This window comes from Mya arenaria, chromosome 1 (genome assembly GCF_026914265.1).
Source record: "Mya arenaria isolate MELC-2E11 chromosome 1, ASM2691426v1".
In the NCBI taxonomy this organism is placed as follows: domain Eukaryota; kingdom Metazoa; phylum Mollusca; class Bivalvia; order Myida; family Myidae; genus Mya; species Mya arenaria.
The window spans coordinates 42,206,139-42,222,378 of record NC_069122.1 but is presented as its reverse complement, the minus strand read 5'-3'; the positions used below and the strand labels follow the sequence as shown (position 1 = coordinate 42,222,378).

At 36.3% G+C, this 16,240-nt stretch overlaps 1 protein-coding gene across 1 annotated transcript; it reads right to left on the bottom strand.

Moving 5' to 3' along the window:
• Positions 1-3,985: 3,985 nt before the first annotated feature.
• Positions 3,986-16,078, bottom strand: LOC128227236 (gamma-aminobutyric acid type B receptor subunit 2-like). The gene is made up of 9 exons (XM_052937559.1): positions 15,982-16,078; positions 15,262-15,348; positions 13,919-14,069; positions 13,158-13,272; positions 11,991-12,098; positions 11,561-11,683; positions 11,180-11,326; positions 5,848-6,036; positions 3,986-4,111 (listed from the first exon to the last, which is right to left on the bottom strand). The coding sequence occupies exons 1-9, from the start codon at positions 16,076-16,078 to the stop codon at positions 3,986-3,988; spliced, it is 1,143 nt and encodes a 380-aa protein (XP_052793519.1).
• Positions 16,079-16,240: the final 162 nt, after the last annotated feature.

Here is a 16,240-nt window from a genome sequence, read left to right as displayed (position 1 = left end):
CCCTGCTTACTGATATTCCATACAGTACCGATAACGATAGTGTTAGGGGAAGGAGCTCAAGACTACCCGTTGGCTCGCTTGGCTCGAATTTATCGTTGGCTCGAACTGAATGAAAAGGATCGATTTATTCATACAGATGGTAAGCCTTTCCGCTTGACTCGAATTCCTCGTTGGCTCGAACTGCATTGAAGGACCGATTTATTCATACTGAAGGTAAGCCTTCCCGCTTGACTCGAATTTTCCGAGGCTCAAAGTTAATTCGCCGGTCCTTCGAATTCGAGCAAACGGGATTCGACTGTGTATTTCTTCTACCTCCCTTTAATAGAAGCGATATCAAAAGATATTTATCAAAGTTGACATAATTTTATACGATTTATGTTTTATATGCATAACTGTGATAAAAAGTGTTTTTGTTTAGAGAGAGAGACGCCTTCTGGATACAGAAATATGCCTAGAGGATATCATAATACAATGTTTACCATGTAACGACCTTTAAAACAAACCAGCAACAAACTTTAAATAACAACAGCATTTATTTACGAACAGTTTTACAAAAGAATTTCAAAGAAGTAATGCTTAAATTTAGATACCTAGAATAAATAATGTGAAAACATTCATAAAACATCTTCACTGATCCTGGTATTTTGAATGTCCCCATGATGAAATCCACATTGAATATTGAACACACTATAAATCCAACAGTATTTTCAAAATAATTCCCTCAAAAGGTTGAAACGTTATGCTCATAGAATAACTAAACTAAATCCAATATTTCAGATATATTTAGAATCTTTAAGTTTACCCAAGCACAAAACATCCTTAAGAAAGTTCTCTCAAATCTTCTCGAATCTTGTTGATTCTAAAACTTTTATGCATTCAATGAATAGAAAATTCTATAACACTCTAAGCAAATCCTGATTAATGCATTAAAATCACCAAAAAGGGAACAACAGTCTATTTATATGAATCTAGGTCAACTAACAATACAACTAGTCAATTAAACAATGCAGCAATATATTTAATATAAATACAGTACACAAATAACAACAAGGGCAGGGATGGACAAACATTAGCCACAATAGGTTATGATGTGACGCATCCAACACTTGGCGCACAACCCAAGCACCGTTTGATGTTTTTTTTCCGAACACCTTTTAGGAGAGTAAATGTGTTGATCAAGATCAGATCACTAGAGGAAAAAAATATTGAAAGAGTTCAGGAAGCAATAGGGGCTCCTTAATATTTCGCTTAATTTATTTTATCTTTAGTATATTTTAACCGTTTGTTAATTTGCCTTTTTGATCAATTCAATCTGAAGGGAAACTATTGTAACGAATGCATTTGTTTTGCAAACTAAGGTTATCACCAAATAATTTGCTGGAGAATTTAGGTTCTTTCAGTGGATGTTGATAATGGATAATCGCAGAATAAGGTAAGCGTAATTTACATGCTAGATTATAACGTAACTTTTACAAAACAAGTTAATTTATATATGTTGTCAAAGTAAAACTATTTCTTTTATGCAATGAGTGTCGTAATAGTTTCAATACAACAAATACACACCATTAGAAAAGCAAATAACCGGCACCATGTATTTAGGGCATGCAGTTCAACAACTACAAGACACAAGTTTCTGTGTGAATTTTGACGAATTGTTTCGATGCTGATCTCTTTTTGCTCAAAATACTTTGAGCAAGGGTTTGCATCATGAAAACATCAACTGGTAAGAACTCATAGTGATAGAAATTTATAGCTGATAATTTAGAAGGAGATATGATTTGTTTTAAGGATATTCAATAATACTTGACTACTGAGATTTTCCCTGTAGTTTACATTATAATAGTTATATTAGATTTGTCTAACTAAATCTTCACTTTTTTTCAAAAAATCAAAATCAATATCATGATGCTTTGAGAATGCGGGCCCTGAGTTTTAATGGCTGAGTCCTTTGTCGGTTAACGTATGCTACGTGGACGTAGTTTTGTGAGTTGTTATTTTTTTGAATACATAGAAAGTGCTTTGACGCCACATTCTTGATGCTAGATGTTTTGGAGTTTTTGTCACATATAGTCAAAGGTACAAACTTAACCAACAGACAACACATACTGTCACTACAGAAAGACACACACACACAGCAATTCTAAATACAATACTCGTACAAAGAAAGTTCCTATCACGATAAGCAAGCACACGAGTGATATGGAAATGTGTGAAATAGTTGAATGTCGTTGACACTAATCTCACTTTAGAGATATAGCACAAACAAATTCATTAACGTTGTACTTAAAGCATGTTGTGTTCCATGTCTAACTCGTTTTCAGCTATCAAGATATGTTTTGATTCTTGAAAAATAGAAGTTTATTCTTTCCGCTTGATCTGAATATCTCAGAGCTTGTGATCTATAGTGTTGTCGACACTGTTTTGGCTATTGTACATACTCGCAGTATGAATCAGGCATATTGCAAAGGTCTGCATGGGTAACAGGTTATACTAAAGACGTACTGAATAGAGTCTGAGTTTTAAAGCAGTCTATTTTTGTTATTTCGCCTGGTTATCCAAGGTATGGTCATTATCCGCTCCATTCGGAACTCCTCGGCCATTTTTATCGAAAACAACCTCGGGTGTATTTGGACGGTTTACATACACAAAAAGTGGTATGTTTCAGTCAACTGCAAGTAGATCGCGTAGTAATTTTATTTAGCAGCTAAATTTATGACTTAACTCTTGGGAATCTTAATTTTGTTTGCAATTATACACTTCACTGGCAATCAATTTAAACGTAGATCAATAAATACAACTCTAAAACACTACATTTAATTAATGATATAATTAAAAAAAAATGAACTACTTTAACTGATGTACCGTTGTTTTCGATAAAAATGGCCGAGGAGCTCCGAATGTATCCACTCAACTAGTCGTACTATCGAATCTAAAATAATATGCTTCTTTTCCTGGTTAGTCGAGGTAACTATTATTTATTCTCTTTGCTAGTCGTTCATTCTGATCTTAGATAATGTGCGTTTGTTTTCTTGGTTTTTGGAGGTATGGTCATTATCCGTTTCGCTAGTCGTACTATCGGATCTATAATAATGTGTGTTTGATTTCGTTATTATCCGAGGTACGATCATTATCTGCCATACTAGTCGTGTTAATCGGTTACAGAATGATTGAATCAAATATCCGAGTAGAACTTTTTTAAAGTAGTCCATATTTGTTCCCTCTACTGATAATCCGAAGTATGGCCATTGTCCGCCATGCTAGTCGTACTATCAGTTTTAGAACGGTGTGTGTTTGTTTTCCTGATTATCCAAGGTTTGGTAATATTCAACAATTATGCTAGTTTTGATATCCCAATCAAATAATAATTAAATGAAATGCCAGACAAACTTTTGTTTTACCTAACAATCCTTGATAAACATGCTTAGTTTTTTATATATAGTATGTATGCACTGTGCTGTTTGTAGAGTTTTGTGCTGTTCTTTCATGTTTCTTGTTTGTGATTTTTTGATTTTGTGTTCTATGTCTTTGACGTTTAACCCAGTGCCATTAAACCGGGTTTATGTTTAAACATTTTACTACCGAGCTTGTTTCTGTATGTTTTCACATAAGTATTAAACGAAGTTAATGTTTGTAAATTCTACAGATTATCAGACGTTAGACCATTATCCGCCCTGCTAGTCGTGAAATTCGTTGCCTTCATGTTTAAATGAAATGCCCTAAATGTTTGTTTTTAAAGTTGTCCATGCTTTTTCTTCAACTGGTTATCCGAGGTAAGGCCATTATCCGACATGCTAATCGTGTTATCCTCTCCCAAAATTATTAAATAAAATGCTCGACGAACATTCGTTTCTTAAATAGTCCATTTGTGTTTCTTTTACTCGTTATGGTCATTAACCGCCCGGCTAGTCCTGGTATCCTGTTCCTTAATGATTAATTGAAATGCCCGTCCAACTTTTGTTTCTAAACAAGTCATTGTGTGTTACTTCTACTTGTTATCCGAGGCATGGTCATCCCCACTCTTAGTGTTAGTTGCCGACCTTGATCTGGTATTCGATGCGGACATGCCGGTATTTTGTACTTCGATTTCCACCTTTGAGTGAACGGCATGTATCTGAAACAATTATAAATGTTTTAATTTTCAGTTTGATAGCAGGCTATTTTGAAACAATCAACATACTTAAACGAAACATGTGACATAGTCGACAGCCAGGTGTTATTACTATACATTTGTGAAGTATATGTGATTGCCTAGCCCATATACTTCATAAATTTATGGAATTGGTTATACAATTACGGGGAATAATTTACTAAAAACTTCATTATTCTTATGCCCATCTTAATAAGGTACTGACATTCGATTATAAAAGTTAACTCTATACAAATTCAACTCCACTTGTCAAACGTTTGTGAAGTGAATGGGATGGGATATTTATGGTCATCTTAAGTGCCTGACAAATAGCTTTCGCTTATTTACAGACAATAATACAACTTCACAAAAAAATTCCATTAAGAATACAACGTGGAACATCAGATACCAATTTTAACGAATTAATAATCGAATGAATAATCAGTAATCTTCCTAACAAGAAAACAAAGAATGATCGAATTCTGAAAAAATATAATTCAATGGCTATGCTAATGTCAGCCGTTATCCAATGATATCGCTTACCTTTGGTAGATTCACCACGAGCTGTGTGACTGTAGTTCCAATGATATCGCTTACCTTTGGTAGAAACACCACGAACTGTGTGACTGTAGTTCCAATGATATCGCTTACCTTTGGTAGAAACACCACGAGCTGTGTTGCTGTAGTTCCAATGATATCGCTTACCTTTGGTAGAAACACCACGAGCTGTGTGACTGTAGTTCCAATGATATCGCTTACCTTTGGTAGAAACACCACGAGCTTTGTGACTGTAGTTCCAATGATATCGTTCACCTTTGGTAGAAACACCACGAGCTGTGTTACTGTAGTTCCAATGATATCGCTTACCTTTGGTAGAAACACCACGAGCTGTGTGACTGTAGTTCCAATGATATCGCTCACCTTAGGTAGAAACACCACGAGCTTTGTGACTGTAGTTCCAATGATATCGCTCACCTTTGGTAGAAACACCACGAGCTTTGTGACTGTAGTTCCAATGATATCGCTCACCTTTGGTAGAAACACCACGAGCTGTGTGACTGTAGTTCCAATGATATCGCTCAACTTTGGTAGAAACACCACGAGCTGTGTGACTGTAGTTCCAATGATATCGCTTACCTTTGGTAGAAACACCACGAGCTGTGTGACTATAGTTCCAATGATATCGCTCAACTTTGGTAGAATCACCACGAGCTGTGTGACTGTAGTTCCAATGATATCGCTCACCTTTGGTAGAAATACCACGAGCTGTGCGACTGTAGTTCCAATGATATCGCTCACCTTTGGTAAAAACACCACGAGCTGCTGTAGTTCCAATGATATCGCTTACCTTTGGTAGAAACACCACGAGCTGTGTGACTGTAGTTCCAATGATATCGCTCACCTTTAGTAGAAACACCACGAGCTGTGCGAATGTAGTTCCAATGATATCGCTCACCTTTGGTAGAAATACCACGAGCTGTGCGACTGTAGTTCCAATGATATCGCTCACCTTTGGTAAAAACACCACGAGCTGCTGTAGTTCCAATGATATCGCTTACCTTTGGTAGAAACACCACGAGCTGTGTGACTGTAGTTCCAATGATATCGCTTACCTTTGGTAGAAACACCACGAGCTGTGTGACTGTAGTTCCAATGATATCGCTCACCTTTGGTAAAAACACCACGAGCTGTGTGACTGTAGTTCCAATGATATCGCTCACCTTTGGTAGAAACACCACGAGCTGTGTGACTGTAGTTCCAATGATGAGACATCCGGACGTGATCCCATAAAGCATGACAACCTCATTCTCCAGGAGAAGAGACAAGGTGAGGCCAACCGCGCTCAGGACGACCACGTTGTACAGACAGAGGCCAATCTGGTGAGAGTCGTTCAGGGCCTCGATCTTTACCTGAAATTTTACAAAATGTAAGAACCCGAATAACAAAGGTCCCATGTTTGGAATGCCAAACTGCTAACGAATTAATATACACATCACAAATTGCTGAGCTTATGTTTTTCACTGAGTGAGCACCAACGCCATATTTCACAAGTGGTGGAGCCATGAGTAAAGTATTTACTTTTCGTGATCACGAGGTGAAATATGTGCGATCGAACACTGAAACTAAAATATTTTTTTTATAATAAGCCTAAGGGATATTAAATGGCATTTAATTGCAGGTTGTAAAAGAAATCGCGCCAAATTGTATGCGATAGTAACATCATTTAAGAAATGACGTCGTTGAAATTTTATCCCAACCTTGTGCGTGCTGACGTTTGATTTAGACGTTAAAACTGTTTAGAACACTGAAATATCAATTTTGTGATTCTCTGTTTACCCCTTTAAACCATCTGAAAGCATATAATAGATATAGTTTTTCTCATCCATTGTTGTTTAATACGAAATTTATTTAACTTGTATACAGCAATTGGTATAAATAAGACATGGCTCGTTTCTATAATTCAAGGACCTTCCACAGTGCAAAAGTGGGTATGGAAGGTAAAAAAATAAAACGTTTTAAATGTTCATGTTTTATTTAGTTTTGAGGAACGATCTTTTTAAGGAGTAAAACATACATTCTTGGTGACCTGTTTTGGGGTAGCAAGGAGTTGAACAAATTTACAAAAGAAGATTTTAACAGATTTGGGATCAAAAAGCATTCACATTCTTTCGGAAAAGTCTGTCGACATTATTACTTTATTTTTGTGTCAAAATGCCACAGACTATCTAATCAAAGCTGTCTTGAGAGTTCTTGATGATATCGTTTCAAATAAAAAAGTTATTCAAAAACATAATGGAAAATAGTGGATGTTTTTAAACATTTTAAATTTTGGTCCTTCGATCGACGTTTGCATTGTGGCCGACCCTTAAATACTCGTTTAATTAATAAATATCGCCTTGAATGACGACTCATGTTATATTTTCTAAGTATGAAATTTATATCTCATGACACTTTTTTGCCAAAAAAAGAAATTTTTACTTACATTTAGAATAAAGGTTTGATGTATATGTATATGACGCTAAATTGTTAGGGCAAAATCACGTCATTTTCAAAATACGTAATAGATGTAATACACCAGAAAGAAGACACATTTCGAAATAAAACATATACTGAACTGGACTAGACCAAAGAAATAATGTCGTGTAATAATGTGCCCTCGGCACATCATCTCAATATGGTGATTATTTGTTGCAAGTTGTAAAATCCTTAAAGCGGTTCAAGAGATACAGAGCGAACACACAATATAGTCATATGCTGGTTGTAACATGCGCTCTTCACGTAGTCGAAATATGGGGAAAAATTTCAAGCGGTTCAATAGATCTAGAGCGGACACGATTGGTGGTGGAAAGATGGAAGGACAGACGCCCCCCCCCCCCAGATAATTAGAACAAAAACAATATGTCTCCCCGCTTTTTTTTCTTCTTTTTTTTTTTGGGGGGGGGGGGTGGGGGTGGGTGGGGGGCATTAGGTGTAAAAAAAGAACTCTCGCTGCGGTATACACCTGAAACAAATATATATGTATTACCATGATCCGGTTAACTTGCAAGAGGTGGGTTTGTTATTGAAAGTATTTCAATTAAAAACACCATCATTTGTAGTTTGTTTTTAAAAGTATTTCTATTCGATGTCAGTTATATGTAAAATATTATTTTAACAATTAATTTAAACAATTATAACCTTTCCATTAACATACACCGAGCTGGTTTATAAAAATGACTATCATAAGAAATTGTTTGCGTGCCAAACCATCTCTGCAATACAAAGCTGATATGCTAGCCCGGTCGAAAACTTTGCCTGCTCATATCTCCGCCGCCGGCAGTCCGATCGGGCCAAACGAGGTACCGTTTGAAATAGCCGTCACGTTTGCGTGTCCAACCCGGGGAGCCCGGCCTTGGAACGTGGTCTAAGTTCCGGCCGGCCGGGCTCCTTTAAGAAAATACCGCTGTCAACCCCGAGTAATTATACTCCGTCTTTAAACTGTCTTGTACCAGTTGAGCAACCGGGGAACTTATTTTATCCTATGTAGCTACAAACTGTGTGACCTATACGAACCAATTTTAAATCACTTTTAATTATCCTAATAGCTTTTCTTTTCAAAAAGCTAATCCCTTTAACGTACAACTCGTGCAAAGCTTTAAAGATACAATAATTTCTCCCATTGAACACAAATACTAATAAATCAATGAATGCCCCATATTGGCAAAGCCTACATTCCCTTTTCTAAACCTTTTTTTTAAGTAATTGATATAACTCAGTTATATCAAAATAACTGTTTCAGACCTGGATTTATTAATTATAGTTCATGACACATATAATACAGATACTCATTGGCGCAGAGCATGGTCTTTTTTGCTGTTATGTTCTAAGATGTTGCATCCTCGACACCCGACTCATACATATTTTCTTAAATGGCATTTCATTTACTCGTAACCTATTTATACGTTCTATAAAAATGCTTCCCGGATACCCGACTTGTATACATGGTCTTAAATGGCACCTCCTTGACACCGGACTTATATGTATGGTCTAAGATGGCACCTCCTTGACACCCGACTAGTACATATGGACGAAGATGGCACCTCCTTGACACCCGACTAATACGTATGGACTAAGATGGCACCTCCTTGACACCCGACTAATGCATATGGACTAAGATGGCACCTCCTTAACACCCGACTAATACATATGGTCTAAGATGGCACCAGGTCTAAGATGGCACCTTCTTGACGCCCGACTAATACGTATGGACTAAGATGGCACCTCCTTGACACCCTACTAATACATATGGTCTAAGATGGCACCTCCTTGACACCCGACTAATACATATGGTCTAAGATGGCACCTCCTTGACACCGGACTTATACATATGGACTAAGATGGCACCTCCTTGACACCCGACTAATACATATGGTCTAAGATGGCACCTCCTTGACACCCGACTAATACATATGGTCTAAGATGGCACCTCCTTGACACCCGACTAATACATATGGTCTAAGATGGCACCTCCTTGACACCCGACTCATACATATGGTCTAAGATGGCACCTTCTTGACACCGGACTAATACATATGGTCTAAGATGGCACCTCCTTGACACCCGCCTAATACATAAGGGTTAAGATGGCACCTTCTTGACACCCGACTAATACATATGGTCTAAGATGGCACCTTCTTGACACCGGACTAATACATATGGTCTAAGATGGCACCTCCTTGACACCCGCCTAATACATATGGTCTAAGATGGCACCTTCTTGACACCGGACTAATACATATGGACTAAGATGGCACCTCCTTAACACCGGACTTATACGTATGGTCTTAATTGGCGTCTCCTTGACACCGAACACATACGTATGGTCAAAGATGGCACCTTCTTGACACCTGACTATTATATATGGTCTAAGATGGCACCTCCTTGACACCAAACTTATACGTATGGTCTTAATTGGCGTCTCCTTGACATCGAACTTATACGTATGGTCTTAGTTGGCGTCTCCTTGACACCGAACACATACGTATGTTCTTAGTTGGCGTCTCCTTGACACCGAATACATACGTATGGTCTTAGTTGGCGTCCCATTGACACCGGGCACATACGTCTGGTCTTAATTGGCGTCTCCTTGACACCGGACACATGCGTATGGTCTTAAATGGCGCCTGATTTAACCCCGACTCATAAGTGAGGAATAACATTGTGTCTCCTTAACATCCAGCTCAAGTTTATGGACGGAAAATGCGCCTTAATGATACCCGACTCATATAAACAGGGTGTTTCATTATAGCTGCCCCCTATAGAAACTACGTTTATGACGTATGGTTTCGAAATGGCATCATCCAGAGAACAGTTAAAAAAATTGTAAATATATTTAATAAAAGCAAATCACCAATAACAGTTATCAAAACCTCGAAAATAAGTGTTCATATTTAGTGAAATTGAACAAGAAACAAATAGTTCAAAACATTGAAGGTTTGAAGATACAGGGTCGGAAGACGACAGACCGGCTGCCTAACAACCTTTGACGTCTACGATCCGTGTTAAAATAAGGAGTGCATGGAACAGATGAAGACTATGCAATGTTAAACCTGAAAGGTCGGTTATTCGGGTGGTAATTGACATAAGCATCTCTAAAAGTTCTGGCAGTGTTTTATAATGTTTATAAATTGTAAGAATGCTTTAAAGCACACACCATACACTGTTTCCATGACATTCATCATTTGAAACGTAAGGGCATTACAAGCAGACAGTCATTTGCAAAATGGATGATTGCAAAAAGCCACATTGTTGAAAATGTATGGCTTTTAGAGGAAGCCCATTTTAATGCCCAGGAAAACAAGATGATATTGTAAAACTAAAATCTCAAACTATTACATTGAGAAATCCTTGCACGCTGAAATAGTTGCAGTCTGGGTAGCCGGGTATAACAGGGTCTTTCTATTTGAGACTGATGATGACAATGCAGACACCATTTACAAATGTCGTTACATGAGTGATTTGAAGGATATTTTTTGCCAATATTGCAAAGGAGCATTGCGAAGGCAATCTAAACTAATTTACTGACATCATTTAATTGCAGACATATTGTGAATGGCGATCCCACTTTCCCGATATGATCCAAATATAAACTAAAAGCAATTAAATTTGTAGCACTGGTGACATAAGCAAGTTGCAATGAATACTTGCCATCGTAATTGCGGAATATGGACGTCATGTATAGCATATCTAGTAAACTGACTTATTAACAAATAATAATGTAACGGTTGTTGTAATGGTAAATTATATGTATTATACATAACACAAAACTGGTTTATTTCTGATATAAGGGTAAGAAAACTGATTTGTACTGTGTTTGGCTGTATTAAAGGTACTAGTGTTACATTACAAATGGGGTCAGAAATGGGTCAGAAATTATGAAATGCACATTTATGGTTTAGCGCCCACCTCACATGATTTTTTCTTTGTTTTAAGAATCGGCCCTACCTATCAACTCTCAGAAAGTGTTTGGGTCATGCTTTAAACATGAGAAGGCATTGTAAAAGAAGACATTACGTGTCGTGTTTCCCAGGCAAGGAATGCTCCAAACGACAGAAGTGCGCCCTCTATAATGTAGACGGACCAGCCGAAGTACGCCGAATAATCAGACCTGCACATGCGCACAAACGGTCGAATTTCGGCGTCGTTTTCATCCATATGTACCTGAAACAAAAATAAAATCAGTTCTCATGTCTGCATCTTGACGCTGGGTATATGAAGCTAATTAATCAGTATTTCGCTTATGCTGAAAATGTCTTTGCTGTTTATGTTGTTAGTTAGTTTTTTATATGTTGTGCTAACTAAATATTATAATGTGCATGTCCCTGTTGTTTGAATTTCAATATATGTCATAATAATTACAATATTAGAGATTGCAAAGTATTACACGACGGTCACCTCTTTTTCCAGGTACTGCACAACTACTGAATGAGGCTCAACTGCCTCCCATGCAATAAGGACGCCGGTCATCACAGCAACTAGGACACCGATTATTGCAAGAAGTTGGTAGTCTTTAATTGTCTGGAAATGTTTTGAACAAGTGTTGAGTAAATGTGTTTTATAAGCATGGTTTAGTGGTAATTTAGCAAGTAAGAGTGAACTTAGTCGAAACTGAATAATAGATGCGGATACAAATGTGGTTTAATAATGTTGACACCTGAGTCAGCTGGAAACGAAAGTGGTCAGAGTGTTTCTTGTTAAAAGTAGATTTTGTCAAATTCTTAACAATTGAAAGGAAGGTATAACGAGTCTTTAAAAATAAGAAGCTGTCCATGCTTTTTGAGTAGTTGCAATACAATACCATTTAGATGATGATTAAAACTCTTACCATTCTAAGAAGTTTCTTGTTGGTGAAGATTCTGTAGACTCGCCATGTTTTAGAGAATAACGCACCAAATGTCACTGTAAACCCGATACAGAAGAGGCAGACGCGAGCCTAAACAAGTAGAAAAGGATAAACTTACAGTACCAAACATTAACAAAGTTAAAGAAATTAAACACTATAATAAAGTCCCGTCCATTCCAACATCAACTTATTCGTGGATATGTAGTAGTTTCTACGTTTGTGTCTCTCATTATGAGTCGTTATGACTTTACCTTGTACATTTTAACCGCATTTACCTTTTTTGTTTTACTAATTGGTTTATCCCTATAGTTATTAGTGCATAATTGTGACTTAGTTGTTTGAATTGTTTTACAAATATACACAGTAAATTTCAATATTATATATTAAAATTTCATTTTACATGTGGTTAAATCAAAATGATATTTGAAAATTAAAATAACACTTATCCATGGATGCTTTAAAAAGAACTACAGTGCTGCTTTAGACAAGAATTAAATACCCACGGAGCAATGCGAGTTTATAAATAAAATGGCAAACAAAGCTTAAATAGAAATTGCAACAATTCCATACGAATGACATTTTGGAATCACATATTTTCAGAGGCGGTATGTGACATTTCATTGACAATGCTTTAAGTGGAACAGAATCAATCACCCTTCACACTACCCTAAATGGACAAGAAGTACATTAAAAAATAAACATAAAAGTACCGTAACTCTGCATAAAGCCACATTGCCTACACATAGCTAAACCGTATTTTCTGTAGATTCGATGTGAACGGTATCGGTTTGATTGGGACTGTTCATTATTAAATAATATGTGTAACGATGTAAACGATCTATTCATATTTTACATTTACAATAATAATAAGAACCAGCAGAATTTTTAAAAAGTAATACAAGTGCGCCGCATAGAGAGCGCAAATACTTGTACGTTGTGTTTCTTAGTTGAACGTGAGGCAAAGCCGAATGCTTAAATTATTATCTCCAGAAATATGGTCCTCCCTAGAAATATAAAATGGTCACATGCATCGCATGTACCAAGGTTTGAATGAAAATATTGAATTGGTTTTAAGTAATGTGGAAAAATAATGTGTTTGCATTGTTTTTCTCCGACACACAGACAAACTAAAACGGACCACAACATCACCTTGCAAACAGATCCATGCGTCGTTTCTGTCGGTTTCAGAAACACAGTTGAGTAGCACATCATACATCCCAATAGTAACACGTTGTTAATGTTCGGGGAGGACATCTTCACTATTCTAGAAAAAAAGAGTGAACAAAATGTCGACTACTGGTTGACAGGTAAGATTTACTTGAATTAATCATATAAAATGATACTAAAACAATTATGAATATACGGTCTTTTACATGTTTTAACACGCATGATCGTCAGAAGATACAAATAAATATTACACTTTTTCAATGTACAATTCACATACTACAAAACTTTTTGGAATTGCTCTTTAAAATGGTTATGTACTTATAAACTTACACATCTCAAAGAACGATATCATGATTTTTTCCCATACATAAAAATACATATTTTTAAATACACCCAAAATGCCCACATATGTTTATAAAATTACATACTGACGTTGATCATAATGTAAAGAAATAAACTAGCTGGCGTGTGTATGTACTTGACACTAGACATCATGGAATTCTATGACTTCAACTCTTGTTCATTGTCCATTCTAGAGCAAAGGAAATAGTGTTACACCTGTTTTTTATGAATACGTGTTTTACACTGTGGGTCTCTCGTGAAGTGACTGTTTGGCATTTATCGGTGTTTATCTAAACAGGATCTTTGTTTAATTTTGGACTATTGTGCCTACCACTGAGGTTTCAATTAACACATTTGTATCCTTGCGTATTTTCAAGACATAGTATATTGTTTTAAAATACTTGTTGTTCCTGAACACAATGTTGAACCCAAACAAGGAGAGAGCCAGGATGATCCCACAGGCTGCCAAGGTGCACAAGGTTATGTACATTACTGGAGGGATGGTGATCTCTCGGTAGGTCACGTATGTCGAGTCACGTGGTATTTTGTTGTCTGAAAGGAACAAGTGTACACTCTTTTTAAAGGGCCGTCTTGTTAATACAAATGAGTAAAGGGGTTCGTTATAAGCTTTTCTCCTCATTCCTATACTTTTATATGTACTGTTATATATATATTACAAAATAAATATTGCGCTGTTTAAACCAAATGAGTAATTACAAGGACAGTTATCTACAGCCCTGACGTAAGAATGATTTTAAACTGAAAAAGTTACAGGCATCCGCATGTGGGCGATATAATTGTTTAACATGTAGTAAATGACATCAAACAAGCCAATCAAAACGAAGTATTTTTGGCCTACGTGGCAAAATATATTTAAAATGTAATTTGGTAATGACGTCAAACCTAATGCTCTCTTTAAGATATTCAGTGTACAAATCAACTTGCCATCTCATCAAGCGATTAGCAATAATGTTACATTTGGATGCCCCTTAGTCAATTGATATTATTTTAACAGGAATTTCTCGCTTAGTACTTCTATGTAAATGGACCGTTCTAATAATAACAATTATTTGTAACGTTTTAGTATTACATTTACATAAACCTTTTCAAAGCATTAACAATTTAAAATGACACAAAATAATCTGGGATTAATAGGCATTCAAAATCAACATACTTGTAAATAGAAAACCTTACGTTAATTTCAACGATAATATATGGGTCGGTTATAGCTCATGTAACTATAAGAAGTTAAATGAATTTATTACCGCGGTCGCTATCATTCCCTTGGAATGAATTCGTTTATTGTTTAATGAATGAACTACATCCATTTTATGCTCATTATTCCAACAGAAATGGTATACGGTGAGTAGAAATGCTATAACTAAGTTTTAAAAGTGTTAGTAGGACACGCACTTTTTCAACAAATCTTTTTATTTCACATTAATTATATTTTCATACCTAGGTTTAACAATAATTATTTAAAATAAAAACATTTTCACTTTCCAGATATGCAAAGACTGAGCGCATAAAAGAAGGATGCCTCTGGCAATAATACGTGAAACGTAGAGAGTCAATTGATGTATGTTCAAAGCATAACAATCAAAACAGACTTGAAAAAGAATCTTTGAAGCTTATGTTATGTTCTGTCAGTATTTCAAACTGCTTGTACTGGTGAAAGAAATGTTAGTATTTGTTGACTATTGTACTGGTAATAATGTGGTGGATAGGTTCAACAATGACATGCCTTTCCATTTCAGCACTCCGTCAAACCAGTTACTTTGCTTGTCATTGGTATTCCGTGTCACATAACCGACTGTCACTCTTTGGCCTCCTGAAATAGATGGTCGAAGGATTTTTTTTCATTAAGACAAAGGTAATTGATCAAACGACGATGAATTGTATTATAAGTAGGAACAGTTATTCAAGTATAGTTGTAAATATAAAGCGTTTTACTCTTTGCAGTGACTATTCAAAATATTAAATTTTCGTAAATTAAGCATACTGCAAACATTTGTTTTTATTTTGAATCCAGACGTTGTTTTTTTTTAAAATTGAATCGGATGACCTAAAACTCAAACAGCAAGATATACAAAGAAGAAGTTATTTTCATGAATGTCTGGGGTGTTAGTGGTGTTTGTATTTGTGTATGTGGTGTTTATATGTTTTGTGTCCCTAGTTCATTGTCGTTTGGGCCCTTTCATTATGGGTAATATAGATGCTTTCACTGGTCTATTGGCCAAAATGTGAAATGTTTTCCCCAAGGCGTGATACAAACTCCTTTGGAAAGGGCATTTGGTGTTTTTAGCTAAAAACTTTTGATGAGTATACGAGTGTTTTGAATGGACTGTAAAATAAGTTGGTCATTTGATTTAATGGAATCACTGAGGCATGTCTTAGGACAAGGATAATACTTATATTTAATACGGTACACGTTGAAGCGAAAATCAACATAATTACTAAGTACCTTGTATGTGTTGTACCACCATACTCTTGTCAGGATCAGCGCCTCCTTCTGCGAATGAGAGGCGGCCAGATATTCCGACGAGTGACGAGTCGGCCATACAGTTGAATATGATTTCGTTAATGTCGCCGTCGGCGTATGTAAACTCGTCGAGCGTTTTCTCGTAACCTGTTGAAAAATATGAATGATACACCATGACAATGATTATTCACAGAGACTTATTTGAGCACAATGTATTGTTTCAATTGTGCAATGTAATTAT